The sequence below is a fragment of the Trachurus japonicus genome, chromosome 11 (assembly GCF_045865225.1).
Source record: "Trachurus japonicus isolate A0001 chromosome 11, Traja_1.0".
NCBI lineage: Eukaryota > Metazoa > Chordata > Actinopteri > Carangiformes > Carangidae > Trachurus > Trachurus japonicus.
In genome coordinates, this window is record NC_140917.1 from 33,591,149 (window position 1) to 33,611,486 (window position 20,338).

The 20,338-nt window shown below is 41.1% G+C and overlaps 1 protein-coding gene across 3 annotated transcripts in view; it reads left to right on the forward strand.

Annotated features, from left to right (window-relative positions):
• Positions 1–20,338, forward strand: part of trappc9 (trafficking protein particle complex subunit 9) — a 266,554-nt gene that overhangs the window by 9,267 nt on the left and 236,949 nt on the right. For 2 of the 3 annotated variants that reach the window (XM_085792340.1, XM_085792338.1), the window contains exons 5-9: positions 392–418; positions 1,601–1,722; positions 3,256–3,381; positions 5,253–5,469; positions 15,084–15,227. In XM_085792340.1, coding sequence (XP_085648466.1) covers positions 392–418; positions 1,601–1,722; positions 3,256–3,381; positions 5,253–5,469; positions 15,084–15,227 — 636 coding nt within the window. The remainder of the gene's footprint in view (positions 1–391; positions 419–1,600; positions 1,723–3,255; positions 3,382–5,252; positions 5,470–15,083; positions 15,228–20,338) is intronic. The other variant, XM_085792339.1, reaches the window with a different exon arrangement.

Consider the following 20,338-nt stretch of genomic DNA (forward strand, 5'->3'; position numbering starts at 1 on the left):
TCCCTTTAACACAGCCTTGTGTATATCTTCACTCAATCAATATCATCACATGCATGTTTGAGTATTAAGCAATGATGAAGTGCTTTTACGATGTCTGGATCTGAGGCCTGAATAATTTAAATATTTTGATAAATTCAACCAATGACTTTTTAATTTGATTTTACATTTTATAAACTTCCAGATTATATATTTACTTTTTGATTCTTTATCATCTATATAATCTATATAACCTTCCATGTGTAAATTGCATGCTCGGAGCTTCTCATTGCTCAGTGTGTGTGTGAGTGTATTTGATGGGTGGCCAGTGGCAGCGGCCTTTGCGCAGACTAACACTGCTAACACTGCGCCTTGCGTCATGGAGTGAATCTGCATTCTCTCTCTGTGTCTGTAGGGGCTCAGGAGGTTCTCATTGACCCAGGTACGGTATCTCTAACCCACGTAGCTGTCGTAGATTTAAAAAAACAAAAAAAAAACCTTTCCCGTCTGCTTGTGGTCGCATCAGCCTTGTGTTTTTCAGCGTCGCTCTTCCACCCCCACTCCCACCGCATCATCCTGATGTTTATTCCTACGCTTTTATTTTGAAAATCACCTGACTTTTTTTTTCTCCCCCCTCTATATGACAGGTAGCGCTCTGCTGTGTTGATTTACAGTCGCCATTTTTTTTAACTAATGTACCTGATCTTTCTCACAGCCATGTTTTTGATCAGTATCACATGATGACATTTATTGTTTTATTTCAAGCCTCCACCATTCAAAGATCTCATGTCTTTCTTTTGATTGAAAACCACTTAACCTAATATAATATAATATAATATAATATAATAATATAATATATATGTTTCTGCCTCTTTGAAGACAAGTTTACACAGCACCAGCAGGTGGCATCTAATACCAGTGGTGCATACTTTGATTTCCCACTTGATGAATGCTCACTGTTGCATAAATAAATCACATAGTTCAGTTATATTCTATTCTATCACTTCATAGTCTCTACTTCATCTGCCTCTGTGCAGATATTGTTTATTGTTTCTCTTTTTCCTCATGTTGTATGTGCAGTTTTGGCTGAGAAACAGAAACAGTGCAGCGCCGCGTCTCATTATTCACACGTTCGTCGTAGTGACAGCGCCACAGTGTTGCTGGGCACAGCCCTGTTGCTAGGTGACGCACACCCGATTGGTATTTGTATTCTAATCAGATTTGGCCGAGAGATGCACCTTGCAATGCTGCTTTCAAAACATTTCTGGTGCAAGTGTGACTTTCCCTGGGACACAGCTGGGGTCAGTCTGATCACATCTCAAAGGCCTCACAATATTCAGGCTGTCACTTTTTACTGCTGTAATGGAGACTGGTGGCAGAATACATACAGTCTACTTGAACATTAGCTGGTCATAATTTTCTGTTGTATTTGAACCCATTGTATCCATGTCTCATTTAAGGTATGTATCACTATGCATGCGGTGGTGGTAGCCAGGGAGACGTCTCTAGAGTGTTTCAGGTTCCCCTCCTTCCTGTCCTTTCATTTCCATTTGTGTTGGATCAGGCTGATGGGATGGTTCCTTTCCCCCACAACTAATCACATCCCATCATCTTTTGAGCGTAGGTGCCCTCACAGCCAACGGCATCAGTGCAGACACCAGCACTGAGATTGGACGAGCCAAGAACTGCCTGAGTCCCGAGGACATCATCGAGAAGTACAAAGAGGCCATCTCCTACTACGGAAAGGTACAGACACACAGCACACAACTGTTCAGTCAAGATGGTCGACCAGCATCATCATTCAGTCAGATCTCACTGTTTCTATAACACTTGTTGTTTTGTTAGTTTGTTAAAGGGATAGTTCAACATTTTGGCAAATTAGCCCATTGCCATAATCCCTATAGTTTTAGGAGTAGGTTTGTTACCTTAACTGTTGGTGCAAGCTATTTTTAGAACGGTGGAGCAGAGTCGTGAGCATGAATTTACCTGGAAAACAACTCCGTCTCGTAACGTTCCTTTATTATGTCATAGCGTGGTGAATGCGAATGTGCATTTTGGTGTTGTTGGATTGTGTATTTGATGAGTTTGATGAGGGAAACCAACGGCTCTGCTCCACTGTTCTAAAAATGGCTTGCACCGACAATTAGAGGTAACAAACCTATACTCCTAAAACTATAGGGATTATGGCAATGGGCCAATTTGCCAAAATGTTGAACTATCCCTTTAAACTTGTTTTGAAAATCTCCAGTTTTAAATTATATCATCTGTAGTCTGTCTATTCAAGAAAATCCTTTTCATGGATCAATAGTATATCACATGTCTTATCCTTTAAAATCCCCACCCTTGACTTGAGATGATGAACACATGGAAGTGTTATTATGCTGAGGTTGCTGTGATATGAAGCCATCACTTCACGCAGCCATGTGTCCACCTTTTAATGTTTATTCCAGTCACCAGGGGGCAGTGTTTAATTTGGTTTGACGGCATTCGAAGGCAGCGACAACACTTGTGTGTGAACAGCATCACACCTGTCCGTCCTCACAGCAACTGTTCCTGAGTCAACACCACATGTGGAAAAGACTCCCAAAACAAGCATGAGAGCCATGTGATCTCTGAAAATAAAACCTCACCAGTCAGGGATGAAAATCTGTCGAAAAGCCGACAAATGACTAAGTGTTCTGTATCCGTTCCTCTCTCCAGACTACTGTACTTGAACAAAGTCACGAAGAATAGCGTTAAAGTATCCTTATTGCTTAGGGAAAGCTGAATGGGCTCATTATGCCACCAGACTATTCAGAAGCAATCCTCAGCTTTATCTTCATTATTATAATTGCCTTCTTGCACTGACCTCCCTCAGCCCTTTTACCTGTAACTAGTTCATTCAGAATTAAATTACATCTCAACACACACCCATTCAGATGTTAATTGAATTTTAATAAGGAAACAATGAAAGTGGAAGTGGAAGGAAGTTGAAGGATGGTGAGATTAAAAAAAAAAAATGGTGTGAAGCCTCAGTCGCACTAACTCAGGTTTTCGACGGAAGTGCGAGCGGAGCTGGGAATTCCAGAAGGAAGAGCAGTGACGGGGGATCAGAGCGATCAGAGCGATCAGAGCGATCAGGCTTGTCTGTCACTCCAGTATCTGCAGTGACTGATGAGGGTGGTCTACGTTAATGAAAGAACACTCCCTCTGGTAATGAGGTGGGTTGTGGAAGTCAAAGTGCAGCTCGTTGACTAATTACCCTCCTCCTCCTCCTCTTCCTCCTGTTATCTCCCTCAGTATAAGAACGCAGGCGTGATCGAGCTGGAGGCCTGTGTGAAAGCGGTCCGGGTCCTGGCCATTCAGAAGCGAGCCAGGGAGGCCTCCGAGTTCCTGCAGAACGCCGTCTACATCAACCTGGGACAGGTACGCGCTCTGATCAGGAAATCAAAGCTTCTCCACGCCACGCGGGAGGAGTGAGGTTTGATTGAACGAGGGTATCTGACCATTAGCAGAAAGGGAACACTGACACACAACTCACCTGGATGCAGAGCGTCTCGTCTTTCACATGAGAGTTTTTTGCCCTTTTAAAGTGCTTTAAGTCTTGTTTACTTATGTAACCTATGTAGCCGATTGAATTCTATGGAAGAGGATTAGGGCCACTGTGGGGAAAAAAAAGTGACTTTAATCTTGGAATTCTGACTTTTTTCTCCAAATTCTGATTTAAACTCAAAATTCTGACTTTAATCTCAGAATTCTGACTTTAAACTCAAAACTCAGACTTTTTTCTTTTAAGTCAGAATTCTGAGATTAAAGTCAGAATTTTGAGTTTAAAGTCAGAATTCTGAGATTAATGGTGCGTTCAAGACAACTCGGAAGTCGGGAAAAAATGAGCTCCGTGTTGTAAAAAATGAATTGAATGGTGTGGAACTCAGAAATTACAGGTCGGAAACTCGGGTATCATTTCAGAGCTCCGACTTTCCGACTTGATGTCACGACAACATCAAAACATGGCAGCCTTCGTCTTAAATGGTTAGAATTTAGAAATTTTGAAGTTATTTGTTGAGGTTTTAATGCATATTTTTTGTGTATTATTGCAGTTTATGAAATACGTTTATATTAAACTGTGATTGCTGTTTTGTGTGAAATTGTGGTTCTCGTATGTAACGGAAATAACGTTTAACAGTTATCTAGGCTATAACGTTATGTGCACTCATCTGCAGCGTCTCCTCTCCTCTTCATTTGCCTCCAAAATAAACATCATTTATTGCTGCATATATTTTTCCTATTCAGCAACGAGCCACAATATGTCAAACTTCCTCCATGTTTTTTCTCTTCCGAGGTCCTACAGCGTGAACGCAATGATGTCGGAAGTCGGAAATTTCCGAGTTGGGAATTCTGACCTCCGAGTTGTTATGAACGCAGCATAATGTCAGAATTTTGAGTTTAGAGTCGGAAATTCTGAGAAAAAGTCAGAACTCACTTTTTTTCCACAGCGTCCCTAATCCTTTAACGTAGAATCCCTCAGGGCTTGTAAAAAAATGAAAGCTGTTTTCCCTGATTACAAATCTTACTAGAATTTGATGGGAATCACTTTTCTCACCGGTGATGTTTGCAAATATCCAACAAATCATTAAATCCATTGGGGGATAGCGTTTGAAAATGAAGTATCCAGTGTATAGTATATTCACCAGTTTAATAATATTATAATTGGTGCCTGAAGGCCTGATGGGAGTTTCTTTTTGTTAGTGTGTTTATTGGTAATCTTTCATGTGCTTTGCAGGAAGTTACACCGAAGGCATGGGCAAATAATTATATGCCTCCACACGTGTTAGAATATATCTGAAATACTGTAACTTCACATCATATACGGTAGATCATTTATGCAGATGCCACGACGCCGGTATATAAGTTATTATATTAGGTTTCCACCTCAGTTGCTGAACTACAAGTTACAAATACAAGAATTTTATGCCTGAAATTGTTTTGTTTTAAAGTCCATTTACCTATTTATTAAGTTGCATTTACTGCTCTGCCCTCACTGATAAATCCAGAATGTAATGCAAACTTTGCATACCGATACAAACATAAAAGTGTTGGACACACAAAGCTCTGCTACACTGATGAAACACGATTCTCATTGAGGTGCACTGGAGGTTTGGAGTTTCCATATCACACTGTGTGTAGCAGGATTAGTGTCACAACATCACAAACAAACTTTGAATGTGGAAACAGCATCAAACCTCCATTTTCTTTCACTGCCGGTGATGATTTTAATTCTGTTTCCATGACCACAGCTGTCCGAGGAGGAGAAGATCCAGCGCTACAGCATCCTGTCCGAGCTCTACGAACTCATCGGCTTCCACCGCAAGTCTGCGTTTTTCAAGCGCGTGGCAGCGATGCAGTGTGTGGCCCCCACCATCCCCGAGCCCGGCTGGAGGGCCTGCTACAAGCTGCTGCTGGAGACGCTGCCCGGCTACAGCCTGTCTCTGGACCCCAAGGACTTCAGCAAAGGTAGGCTGGGACATTGAGCTAGTTTTTTGATGTCGTCTAAAGAAATAAAAAGTTCATTTTCAAAGTTATTTTCATGTCACGTGAGAGAATTATTCCAAAGATGTTCTCCACACTGTTCATATTCATATTAAACAGTATTTTCCAGGGCTGCAACTCAGATTTTCGTTATTGATTATGCTTTTATGGATTGCGAGCTGAGCTAATCATATTTACTTTTGAGAAGCTGGAACCAGAGAGTATTGGAGATTTCTGCTTGAACAAGGAAACGATTGAGGTTTACTGTCGACCAAACCAGGAATTAATCATCTAATTAATAGAGGTCTGATCTGTTTAAGTCTCCCCTGTAAACACATTTGGACAGTTGAGAGAAAACAAACCCCAGCACTTGTATCAGCCTCACTGTGCAGCTGCAGCAGTGTAACATCAGCTTTATCAGGATCAAAAGTGAACACGAGCATAATACACATTTCCTTCCAGCATGTGTCACTGTGTAATACATCCACTGGATGGTTGCATATTTTCAAAGTGAGATTTACATACATATAGAGGGAAAGACAGAAAATCAAGTGGCAATGATACAAGGTGCATACCTTATACATGCAGGTGCATATCAATAAAGTAGAATCTGATGGAGGTCAGCAGTCTTCTCCATCATAGTGGAACCAGACTAATGCAGATCTTTCCCACTTACTACTTGAAAATGTGCAATCGAACGTCACCTGAAGTCAGAGAAAAAAATCTACCCCGACACAGAACAGAACCACACCGTCAACAGTACAACATCAACTAAAATGCATCTAAAGGTCCAGTGTGTAAAATAAGGGAAAAACAGTGACAAATAGCATTCAGATTCTATTATTTATCTATTAGATAATTCTATTGTTTGTTTATGAATGTGAAATTCTTGAAATGTGCGCTCTGGTTTTTCCATTCCGTACAAACATGGCGGAGCAAGATGGTGACACCACCAGAGTAGACGCCACCAGAGTAGACGCCGCATCGAACGCTGGGGCACGAGAAATGCGGCCGCCATCTTGAAGCGGTCGTTCTACTCAGTTGAGCAGCAGAAGTAACAGGATGCCAGAGCACTGAGCAGCATATTATTTCTGTTCTAATCAGCAGAAAACCATCGAAAACAGCTGCTCTGGGGATTACTTTCCACAAATTAGACTGAACATTACTCTTGGTTGTATTTTGTGAATCAAATATTTATTTATTCTCTCTCCTTCTCTCACTCTCTCTCTCTCTCTATCTCTGACCTGATATGAATTGATTCTCTGGTTTATATAATATATTTTTATTTTCTCTAACATATAGCTTTTATCTCTATATATTTATTCATTACAGGAATGCTGCTCACTGATCAATTGCTGCTCTCTACGGTCTGTTATTTCTGTATAATGACCGGTTGTCAGTGTAACAGACTGTTACTAGGGACGCCGCTCTGATCAGCGCAGCACAGAAAAGAGAAACTATGCAGGATATTTACCTTATGTTTCATTTTTACCTTCAGTAAAAAGCTTTGGACTAATTGTGGTGTTAGATAAATGACTTGTAACCTGTTACAGGGAGAGTGGAGGCTCCTTCCACATCCTGGCTGAAAACCAAACCTGCTGCTCAGAGCCTCTGTAGTCCGCGACACTTAACACTCCCCATAAACCTATAATATCTTGTTTATGACAGATAAGACTACACAAATAGCAACGCACATAGTAACATGTATGTGATAATCCATCGATCCAGTGATTGATTATGAAAGGCTTTGTTGAAAACAAATGGGAGGAGGCTCAGCAACACAGCGGAGAGGAGACCAGACATGCAGATGTGCTAAATGATAACATTTCTAAATCGATAAAAGTCGTATTTTGATCAACATTATGTTTCAAATTAATTATTTCACTCGTAAGCCGTGTAATAGGCGGGATAATGTTTAGTAAGTTATTGATTAAATGCACTGACACTTAATTTCACCTACCAAACAGATTACACTGAGTGGAGCGGGCGACCGGTCCAAGATGGCGGCCCCACCACTCGTCAGCGCCAATGGGCTGTAGCGTTCGATGCGGCGTCTACTCTTTATATGTCTATGGGTGATACGCTCTAAAGCAAGACCTTTGTTATATGTAGATATAAAAGAAGAATTATAAGGCTATGAAAACCAAACATATTTTATTTTATAGTGATTATACACTTATACAAATATATTCACTTGTAGTATATTCAGCTTTTGCCAATAAACCTTGACAAATATTACACACGGGACCTTTAAATGCCAAAATACATTAAAATGTTTTTTTTTTAATTAAAAACTTTTTATGCCTTATGTGAAGCACTTTGAATGCAAAATGTGTCCCAGTCCGCCATGTTTTTGGTTATTCTGGCATGTTGTGCCTTTTGCTGCAGGCTACAATAAGTGCAACATGTTTCTTTTTTATGCCACAATTCTTTTTTTTTCTGTTTTCTTTTCAGTTTAAAAATTTGAGTTATAAATATTTTCACAGCTCAGTGATTTCAATGAACTGTGGAATTTCTAGTTATTCTCAGTCGTTTTTGGGTCATGTTGGCTTTGTTCAGACAGTCACAGTGAGGACGTGACAGGACAGTCAGGGGGAGAGGTAGTGGATACAACAGAGGCCCACCTGCTCAAACTCAAACTCAGGTTGCTGCTGTTGGGACAAATCAGTACCATCAGTATCACAATCATGGTTTCGGTCTGGCTATTGTGTGCCGATCAAGATCCAAAACATCACATTGAACAGAGGCAATAAAGAAGAACAGACTTTACCTGTACAGATGGAATGGAGAGATTACTGTCATCCTATCATACTTTGATTTTTTTTTTTCAAGGGTCACAAGTCACATAAAGAATTTTTGTCTGTCAGTGAAAAGGCGTAAACCTCACTGACTGAACTGATCTTTTTCAGATAGTGAAAGCAGCTAGTGTCGGTGGAATAAACACACATTTAAAAGATAAACAAGATGAATAGCGCGGCTTCGCTCCACCTCCAGCTCTTGCTTTTTCTTTTCAAGAGTGCTCCTTCAGGGCGTTCTGCATTCAAGCCACCACTTTGCTCAGAAAGAGGCCCGGCTGAAACCTGACCCCGGGGCTTTTGTAGACTCTTCGGCGAGGTCCTCGTGATAAGCCTCTCAGTTCCACAGACTCTTGACCCCGGCTCGTCGCAGCCACTCAATGACAAGCGTTGGCAACACAAAAGACAGCACTCGCAGCGAGCAGAGAAGCTCAGGGACAGCCATATGTTATTCAGGGGACATTGTGAGACGTGGTGGGGATTCTCTCTGATATGCTGTTAATCTTTGGTCCCGGTTACTTTAGAAACGAGCTGCAGGCACTTTGAAGAATGCTGTTAGTCTTAGAAGATGTTTTTAGATGCATCACACAGGTAGTGCTTATGATCCGATCTAACACACCAAGAAGCAGCTATTTATTAAAGGGATAGCTCAACATTTTGGCAAATTGGCCCATTGCCATAATCCCTAAGGTTTGTTACCTTTTAATTGTCGGTGCAAGCTATTTTTAGAACGGCGGAGCAGAGCCGTGAGCAGTTGTTTTAGAGGCAAATGCAGACTGAATGCATGAATTTACCTGCAAAACATCTCTGTCTCGTAACGTTCTGTTATTATCTCATAGCGTGGTGGATGTGCAGGTCACAACTTGTCCACCAGAGTGTTGTGGAGTTGTTGGATTGTGTATTTGATGAGTTTGATGAGGGAAACCAAGAAATCCCATGAGCCTCCATAGCGTAGCTCTGAGCAGCTCACGGCTCTGCTCCGCTGTTCTAAAAATGGCTTGCACCAACAATTAAAGGTAACGAACCTACTCCTAAAACTATAGGGATTATGGCAATGGGCCAATTTGCCACAATGTTGAACTATCCCTTTAATACAATGACTTTCCTATTATACAAAAGGTAAAGAAAGCTACTCAGATAATAATCCTGAATCTGATGATGTAATCAGGGTTATAATCATTACCATTGTTATCAGGGTTATAACAGTGTAACATTTAAAGCAGAAGCTCTGTGTTACAAACCGGAGTTGTGGAGTTACATGTTTTAATCAGGCTGAAAATGAAAGACACAAGCAAGTTGCACAATGGGTAGTGGGCCATCCTGAGTTTTTGGGAGGTGATCCACACTGGGAGTAAGAATTCTGTATCTTCTTTTTTTTCTTAGTTTCTCTCCATCCCTACAACTTCATGGAACTGCAATACTGCGCAGGACTAACCCCTTTATAACAGTGCATTTACTTTCTCAAACAAGACACACATAGATCCACAGGCGTAACAGTGCGTTCATATCGACTTCCGCCACCAAGAGATGACTTTAAATTTGCAATTTAATGTCATTTGTACTGTGGGAAACGCTGCATTCTGATGGTTTATTGTTGAATCTGAAGCAAAATATTAGGAAATTAGAGGAAATGATCGACTCTATGCATTTCATTTTTAAAGTAAAGTAGTTTTACTCAAGTGTAATTTCTTTACCACACTTCATTAACTATTAAACCCTCTCTGCTGTATGAAAATCTAAACAGCAGCTGTGTGATCTAAAGTGAGAAAAGTTGAAGTTTATTTAAATATAGACGAAGGGAGAAGAAAAAGCAGAAATAACACTGAACATTTGTGTTGTATTACTGAGGGCAAAACAGAAGTGAACTGACATTATGAGATATGATTTGAGATATCCATTTATTATATCATTAAGTTCACTTTCTGTGTAAGCATCTAACTCCTATTATAATAACTAACCAAAAGAGCCAGACTGTCCCCTCCAGTGCTCAGATTTATATTACACAGGGTCATTTTACGGCATCCAAAAGTGGAACTCTTTGTGTGGACAGAGTAGCTAATTTATGAATCATCATTTGGTAAAATATCACACAATTATGTAAATGGAGGTTCCAGTTATATTGAATAAAACATGTGCCACCGTGGTCCAGAAATACTTAACATCCTCCTCCAGTGCATTGGAGTCACACTTCATTATCTGCAAATGAGTGTGAGGTACAGTTACAACTAAGCGTCTCCTGGGAGTTAAATATAATCTGTGAATGTATGAATTATGAATTTATGGTTGATCATTTGATGATTAAAAGTTTGAACCAGTGTATCGGTACCAGTATTAATCGGCCCGCTATTGTTCAAAAATCGTAAAATTACGTTGTTTTTTTTCCCTCTCATTGATTTATTAACTCATTTGCATCTTTTTCCGTTCCAGAGAAAGTAGCTAAAACACCCAAATAAACAATTGTAATTCTTCCGTTGGCATAGGATGACAGGACACGGGACATTCTCCATCCATCCTTTTCCTGATCTCACTCATTAGGGCTTCATGCACGACACATCACTGTCTGTCTTTTGGGGACGGTGTAGCAATGAGTTTGTGCTGTGAATTAATGAGTGTGTATGGAGAATCAAAACTTTGAACTCACATCGTTGTGGACATGATACGTGGATGTCATGATATGTGAATCAGTGTTTGTAGCCGGTTCAGGGGTTGAGTTTTTTGTGTGTAGTATGTGCGTGTGTATAGGTGCTGCACGATCAGAAGAAGAAAGCGTCACTTAGTTTAATCTCGTAAATGAAATTTGAAAGAGAGAAGTCAGAATGGTAACTCTGTCTGGTAACGTTCTGTTATTATCTCATAGCGTGGTGAATGTGCAGGTCACAACTTGTCCACCAGAGCGTTTTGGAGTTGTTGGATTGTGTATTTGATGAGTTTGATGAGGGAAATCAAGAAATCCCATGAGCTTCCGTAGTGTAGCTCTGAGCAGCTTGCGGCTCTGCTCTGCCATTCTGAAAATAGCTTGCACCGTCAAATAAAGGTAATGGACCTACTGCTAAGACTATAGGGATTATGGCAATGGGCCAATTTGCCAAAATGTTGAACTATCCCTTTAGGTTAGCTGGTTGCCAGTTTGCCAGTGGCTGGACTGGAGGTAAGACTAGGGGAGGAGGCCACAGAAATGTGCTGGTAGGATTTAGATCTGATCTGAGAATCAAGTTTGGTCTTTACATTGTGGTGTGCTAACCGTTAGCCTTGTCACAGCCTAGCTACTGTCACAAACTGTGACAATAGTTAAATCTGCCTCGTAAGAAATAGCTAAACGGTGGCAAATTGTTTTACGATAAATTAATAATACACATTAGTCCTGTCAGAATAACCGTGTTGTACCACAACTGAGTATCAACAAATAAAATGTGTTACGAATAATGGTGATAAATGACTAAAATCCCTTTTACTACTGTAACAAATATGGGAATGCCAAAATAAAGAGGTCCCTTTTTTTTTTTAAGTTATCAATGTCTCTTCCCCTCATCAGGACATACACTGACTTTTTTCCCTTAAAAAGAATCCCTATGTGGGCAGAGATCTCAACCCCCCCAATGTTTAACACAAATTTACACCCTTGCGCCTAATAAAAAATGTTTAGCTTTCTTTTCTGCTCTCTCAGTCACCGTTCCAGACCTTGGTCGCAAACAGACGAGGACACTTAATATCTGAATATCTTCAATATAGAAGTATTATAAAATTACTCTCACAAGTGGATGACTGTTCGGTGAACCATGTAAGCCTGAATAACAGGTCTTAACTACAGATAAAAAGAAAAAAGAAAAAAAAAAGGCAAGTGCTCTTGAATCCACCTCCCCGGCTATCTACCTCCAGTCCCCTAAAGAGCCGATGGGAGAGCAGGGAATGATGGCTGTAAGTCTTTTGGCAGACGGGATCAGGTGGGAGTTTATCAAGCAATAAGCTGGCGAGTCAAGTTCAAGTGCGAAAAAGAAAATGGGGATCACTGGTGCATTCCAATAAGGCTGCTTTGCCCCGAGATACAGTGGAACAAATGGCTTTTTAAGTGGCTCACAGGCCCTTTTTTTTTTTCTTCACTACTCCCCCTCTCTTCACCACAAATGGGAACAGACTCATTTTCTGTCTCTTTTCTCTCCCTCACACAGACCGCTGTGACAGAGATGTGGGGAGTTTCTTTCTTTTTTCTTCTTTCTGCGATAATTTACATGTTTATTCTGGAGGAGAATAGTAATGGCGGTGTCATCATCCCGCGCAGTAGCAAATTCCCTCGGCTTCATCAGAGGCGGTCTGAAGGTACAGTGGCTTTTGAGTCGACTCGGTGCGACTGCTAGGCCGTGGCACCGCGCTCATTATCTCGGTGGTGTGTTAATTGGATTGCCAGACCACCTCCGCAGCTCAGGTCTGAAAATACCACCAAATGAAGCCATTTTTCTTTTTCTTTTTCTTTTTCTTCTTCTTCGTCTTCCTGTTTCCAGCGAGAGTGGCATCCACCGAAAACCCAGAGTGTCCTTTTGGATTACTGTCCCCCAGATAAGCGCTAGTTTTGGCAGACAGGTGGGAGTCTGCTATTTTTAGACTGCTTAGTGGGTGCAGTTTCACGACAGGGAAAAAAAAAAAAAAAAGCTTATGAAGGAATTGCATTTAGAGTTTGTTCAGATGGCAGAAAAGAAGTCAGGGTGAATAATCGCCACAGTAGGAAAAGTGCTGATAAGTGAAAAGCATCGTGGGCATGATTTGACGTTATTGGAAATATTTAAGCTGAGGAAACATCCCAGTGTTTATCAAATATCCTTCCTCCCTGTCGCCCTCTAGGCCTCCCCGCCACTTCTCCCTCTAAGTTTTATTTTTTTTTCTTTCCCACTCGGTGAGTCAACAGTCGACAGCTAGGAGTGGAGCAGCGCATCTCGTAGTGGGGGCTGAGGGTCTTATGTAACATTTGGTGTCAGGCTGGAATGCTATTAAGACGTCTGGTGGAGCTCTGCAAAGCAAACAACGCCGCAGCACGTGGAACCCTCTGCGGTGGGGGGGACACTTCAATTTTAAGAGACGGCTCCAAATGAAAACCCTCGAGTTTGATCTGATTATGTCTGGCCTTTTTGTGTGTGAAACACTTCAAGTATAACAAATACAGACTTATGAAGCTTTGTCACACACTCGTTGCACACACAGGTACCGTGTAGGTGTGTTTACAGAACATCTGTGTCGAATTTAGGGCTTTAGAAGTGAAATGAATATTATAATATCAACAGGAGTATTCTTCCAACATGACAGTGTGCAAAATCGTGCTGATTAAGGGGATTTCATTTTAGTGGTTTTGTGTTTTTATTTATGATATCAGACAGAATTCCTCATGTGTAAAACACACCCCTCAGTGTTTTGGATTTGGATTTAGATTTCCTTTATTGTCATTGTCACGTGTACAACGAAAATGAAAATGCCAAACCAGACGGTGCAACAATAAAGAAAAAGACAATTATGATAATCATGTTGATTCAGTCCAGTCACAGCTGTATTTACTTTAATATCATAGATATTTAGTACTGCAGCAAATTTAGTTGAGTTTAAAGAACATTTGTCACTGGGGACAAACAAAGAAACACACAAAGATACAAAAGGAAGCAAACAACCATGATAAGACAAACTACAAACTTTTTAAGACAAAAAAAAAGAAAAACGATGAGAGTGACATGAAATAACATCACGAAAAAAATCACAAAAAACAGTGCAGTGAAATAAATAAACAAATCTATGTAAAAAAAAACAAACTGTAATTGTAACTGACGTCTTACACAGGCTGACATGAGAACCAGTTCATGATGGTTATTCATTAAAGTGAAATGAAGAGCACTTTGAGTGGTCTTCATTTCACTAAATAGTGACTCTCTTTGAATTTTCAAGGTGAGCTGTCATGCTCAACTGCAAAATCACTTCATCCAACATTATTCATTTAATATGCACACATATTTTGGTAATAACTTTCTCAAATATTGTGTATTAACAATTCCAGATTGTATAAAAAAAAGGAAAATTATGTGTTATCAGTGACCAGAGTGTCAGCAATGTAAGATATCTCATCTCTGCTTAATCAGACCTCAGAACAGTTGAAATACAGTTATTATACATGAAGTTACAGTTAATGTCTTATCTGTTGTGCACTTTATTGTTTATTTTTTTGCGTTAACATTACAATGGAAATATCACTTTTTGAAGGCTCTTTTTTGGGTGTTTGTCTTGCTTTCTGGCCCCCAGAATATGAGAATTGACAAAAATCTGTAATGTTCAGGCTCTCTAGGTTGAAATCCATGTGGTTTTACAAACTGTTCCCTCAGTTGTCTTCTAGTGATGTAACTAGAATTTGAATTTGCATAACCCCACCCCTACCTGGTACCAGTAGAAGGGGCGGGGCAAGCAGTGGTTCATTTGCATTAAAGGGACAGGCACTGAAACCAGCCGTCCTGAACAGGGCTGTTTAGAGAGGATGAAAAGAGCTGTGATGTTTGATCCTTGGGGGATTTTAACCAAAGCATGTCACAGACATGTCTTTAAGACACCTGGGAACTATTTTAATTTGTGGAAAGGGGGGATAATATGTCTCCTTTAATATGTCAACATGATATCTTGAAGTCTGATGAACAGTATGATTATGATTCTAGACTTTGATGCTTGTGTACTAATTTGGTTTGGTAGCCGTGTAACATTAGATGTCAGCAATGAGCTTTGTCAGTTCTGTGACTCTCTGTCTCTCTCTGTGTGTGTCTCTCTCTCTCTCTCTCTCTCTCCCAGGCACCCATCGAGGCTGGGCTGCCGTACAGATGCGCCTGCTGCATGAGCTGGTGTACGCCTCGCGTCGCATGGGCAACCCCGGTCTGTCGGTGCGCCACCTGTCCTTCCTGCTTCAGACCATGCTGGACTTCCTGTCGGATCAAGGTCAGAAAAAAACAAAAAACCAAAACAACCAAAAAAAAAAAGCCACAGTAAACACCTAAACCTAAAAGCAGCACCTAAACCCTGTGAGCGGCTTCCAGCAGCCTTCATACCCAGACATCAAAAATCCGCCGCCCCTGTCCTCTGGTGATTTCAGCATTATACCTTGTGCTTAATAGTATACGACGCACAACAAAGCCAACTTTTTCTTGGCGCCGAGTGCAACATTGTGCTGTGAGCAGAAATCCTGTGCAGCCAGGAGATAGGGTGTTTTTTTTTTCTCTACTGAAGCAGTGTGAGCCAGACGGTCCACTGGACACACAATAGAGGGCCAGTGTAATCCCTGGTTGGCTACAGAGCATGAGAATGGAGGGAGAGAGGGAGAGGAGAGAGGGAGGGAGAGGAGGTATGAACAACATGAAGCAAGCTTACTGTATAAAATATTAAACATCAGCAGAGGGACTTGTGCTGCTGTGTTTAGGGTGCTGATAGTAAAAGCCTTCTTAGGAGCCGTCCTGCCGGAATAATGTTACTATCTACAGCCTCGCATACATCAAAAACACCAGCGACTGATGTAACTACTACTGCCACTGTTGAGTATTTTCTCACTGGAGGAGCTGACCTTGTAAGCCAGTGTGTTGAGCGCTGCTTCACTACAATAAAATACCATTTCATATTTACTCTGCTAACTTTTCTGGGCTCAGAGCGCTGCCTGCAGCAGTTTGGGCGCTCTCCTTTGATTGCCTTTACTCCCCTCTGCAGTGGGATATTAAAAATGTCAGACAGGTTATTGTAGGTTGCTGTAGTGGAATAAGTCCCTGTTGTTGTTAGCTTGGAGTTTGTGTGTGTGTGTGTGTGTCAAGAATAGACTTTGACAGAGGAGGATGTTGGTGTGGCTCTGCAGCAGATAACAACAGCGTCTGCTCTCAGAGGGATTCCTGCGCTCATGTGGGAAACCTGTCGTCATCAAACATCTATTGATGATGAGCCAGGGCGCAGAAGTCAGTGACACATTCTGTGTTGTCGGGTGTTTTTTTTTTGGAGGGGCGGGGGCTTTAGTACATCAGGCGGCCTCAGGTGACCCAGCTGAGGCGGTGCCCTCGCTGCACTCTAACCGAACGGTTTCCTTGATCCAGAGCCACCTGGAAGTTTCCTCAGCAGCCTCCATGTTGTTGTATATGACTTCCTCTTTCTTCTTGCCATTGATCCAGAGCACAGTGGGGACCGTCCTGAAAGATCCCTCCGTCCTACCTCCACAGGCAGGCACCTTGCCCTCCAGCCTTGTCTGGGCCCCCCCATCGTTCTCTGCCTTCTTATGTTTTACCTTTCAACCGAATTGATTAGACTCTAATTGGCATTGCACAAGTAAAACAAAATTGTTTGCAAACCAATTGGTGCAGAAAGAATAAATACAACAAAGAATAGATTATAGATTCTAAACCCTTATAAAACTCACATAAGCACCAACAACCATCTTATGACCATTTCACAACTCCATTTACAGCATTCAGTTGGGCTGTTGTTGTGTTGTGTTGTGTTGTTTAGGCTTAAAATTTGTACATAAATGGGGGCGTGGTTACATTGAGTGACATGTTCACAGACGTTAATTGGTTGCTTCGAGTTCAGTGGGCGGATTCTCGGCTGGCAAACCGCCGCACCTCTCCAAATATGGAAAGTAGACTCCCACTAAAATCCAAGATGGTGCAGTTCAAATGGCCGTAGTAGGAGCACAAAACACTCCCCCAAACCAATGGGTGACGTCACGGTGCTACGTCCATTCTTTTTACAGTCTATGGTTGCATTAGCTGAGCAGCTCGCGTCTCTGCCCCGCCGATCTAAAAATAGCTTGCACCGACAATTAAAGGTAATGAACCTACTACTAAGACTATAGGGATTATGGCAATAGGCAAATTTGCCAAAATGTTGAAATATCCCTTTAAGTTACAGGTACTGTAGGCTTACGCTGATATTATATAAATGTTGTACGTATATTACTCACATTATCTAAATACTTCTTTCTCAGATTTTCACAGTCTGCCCTGCTGCTGATTCTGACTCTCATTTCAGTGCTTAGCTTATTGCACATTGAGGGATGACACATGTCAAATAAAACTTCACAATAATGTTGTGCATCACAATATTGAGCCCACATTTAATAAAATGTAATTGAAGAGAACAGACATACTAGAATTAAACTCAGCAGGCAGCCCGATGAGAAACCGTGGGTCGATCCTGCTCAGTGTATCTGTCATCATGTGGAATGAAAGAGGGTGGTTTTCTTACATCCATCCACTCTTATTTTGTTTGTGTAGCTGACTCAGGAGAGAAATTTATAAGAATTTATAAGATTGCTTAAATATTTGTAGGTCCATAATATTAACACAGAAAAACTGGGCAGACATAGTATTATGTGTGTTCATTATGTATGAGTGTAGTGGTACTTTGTGGCTGAAATCAACAGTTATTTTCATTTTCAATAGACTGATTATTCCACATATAAAATGACAGAAAATTGTGAGAAACAACATATTTTGCATTTTGAAATGTATATTTGTGTCTTATTACCTGAGTTTACTGTCATATAAAATGTGGAGAAAGGACAATTGTTTTCATGTCATAAGCTGTAAATTTGTTGCAATGTAGCATTAAAAAAAACAAAACCAGTTTAATATCTGATCAAGTAATCAACTAATTGGAATGCTCATCTGTAGAGAAATAATACATCTGCCACCAGGGTGGTTTTAAAGTCATATTTTTGTTATTGTATGCAATTTTTTTTAATTTGTTGGTGCTTCTCTAAAATCTGCTTTAAAAATAGACAGAGTCTTGCTCATCTTTATTTTGCAAATATTGATGACACTGTCTGTAAGTATGGTGAGAAAACACATTGTCTTTGAGGCAGGGTGACATCTGCCATTCTCCTCAGTCTTAAAGTAATCACATCCCTCCCAGGAGCCGTGTCTCCGAATTGGTTTGGTTTTTTTCAAAGACCTCTCTCGGGCTGGTTGTATCTTTTCAAGTCTTTGCAGGAATCATCGGGAACATAGCTTGAATGTTTTATGAGAAGACTTCACCTTTGCAGCCGTGCTAGAATTTGAGATGACTCCCAAAGGCTCTTTGTCTGGGTCATGACAGGGTGACCAGGTAGGGCTAATTAGAGCTGATTCCTGCACTGCCCCGCAGTGTGGCCTCTGGGGCAGGGAAGAGAGTGAGAATGAGCACAATTGAAAACATGACGGTGAAAAAGTGCGGAGCAGCAGGGTAGATGGAAGAGGTCATGACTGATCACATGTTTCCACTGGACGTGACTGAGCTGTAGTTCTGTTGTCACAATCTATCAAACTAGAACTGTCTACCTTTTTTTCTAACTTGTAATGTACAACTTAAAGGTCCCATACTGTATGAAGGTAGATGCCCACATATTAATGATCAAGCAGGTCTAGGTTCTATAATAATATTGTCAAAGTATCAAAGTGCTCAGTCCACAGACAGGTGCCTGTATTCAGAAACTGAGCCTTAAAACCAGCCGTCAGGACTTTGTAAATGTGTGATGTCACAGCAGAGCAGTCACCAACATCAGCCTTCCCTCTGTCCCCACCTTGACTCACCAAACTGGATTTGAGCAGTTCATCCCAGTCTTCCTGTTGTCAGATGCTGTCATCAGATTGGATAGGAGTGTCTGAACTGCCATCTTTATGTCTCCACAGATGTTCTATGGGGTTTAAATCTGGGCTGTGGCTGGACCACTCGAGAACAGCGTCCTGAAGCTAGTCCGTTGTTGTCGTAGCTCTTTGCTTCAGGTTGCTGTCGTGCCGAAAGGCGAAACACTCTCATAGTGTCAGGTCAAGGGCACTTTAAAGCGGTTTATCTTCTAGAACCTCTCTATATTTAGCAGCATTCATACTTTCAGGTCTGAATGGTCTTCATGTCCCAGAGAAGTTCCCACCACCATGCTTCATCATATTGCGGATGGTATTGATCATGTTTAAGGTTCTGACCAAAGTTAAGTTGGTCTCTCATCAGACCAAAGGATCTTTCCCCTCATTCCCTGAGTTCTTTAAAGTTCTTTGGCATATGCCTTTTAGTCAAAGTGGCCTCCGTCTATGAGATGGTCATTCTTCCAGCAGGTGGAGGACTTTGTTGAAGAATGACCCTTGGCCCTTGCTGCCTGGTTTCTCAATTTGGGTGGATGTCCAACTCTAGAAAGCCCTTGTGCTTGTGGAACAGTCAGTTAGAATCGATTTCATAACCTTGCCTCAAAGGGATAGTTCAACATCTGCACATTCACCACACTATGAGATGATAACGGATACCCGAAAAACTGCCCCTGAGGGGGAATGCGCATCAGCAGTTTTGCATGAATTTACCTTGAAAACAACTCTGTCTGGTAACGTTCCGTTATTATTTCATAGCGTGGTGAATGTGCAGGTCACAACTTGTCCACCAGAGCGTTTTGGAGTTGTTGCATTGTGTATTTGATGAGTTTGATGAGGGAAACCAAGAAATCCCATTAGCCTCCGTAGCGTAGCTCTGAGCAGGTCGCGGCTCTGCTCCGCCGTTCTAAAAATAGCTTGCACCGACAATTAAAGGTAACGAACCTACTCCTATGACTATAGGGATTATGGCAATGGGCCAATTTGCCAAAATGTTGAACTGTCCTTTTAAAGGTTTTTATTCCTCCAGTTTCTCTCTTCCCAAAGATGCCAATAAAATCATGTCTACAAAATGACAAAGCACATACAGAAATGCCTGGGGAGATTTTTCCCTTTCTTTCATCACAATTTGAAAATGATAAAAGCATCAGAAAAATAACAGCATTGTCACTTGAGGAGCGTCCTTAAAACTAGAGGTCGTGAACTTAGAATATTGTTTTAAAATTTGAAAATGCACAGCACAGCACAGTTGACATCAATTATTCCTGCCCAAATTGCCATTTTCTTCCACCAACATTACTTAGTCTGACATCGGCTTCTTCCACAGAAAATAAAATAGCCAATTATTATGGCTGACTTATCGTTTTGTTTGATGTACTTCGCCTGCCATCTATCATGTTGATTAAAGGAACTTGTCATCTGCAACATGTCAACCAACGACTCTCCAATTACGATTCATTG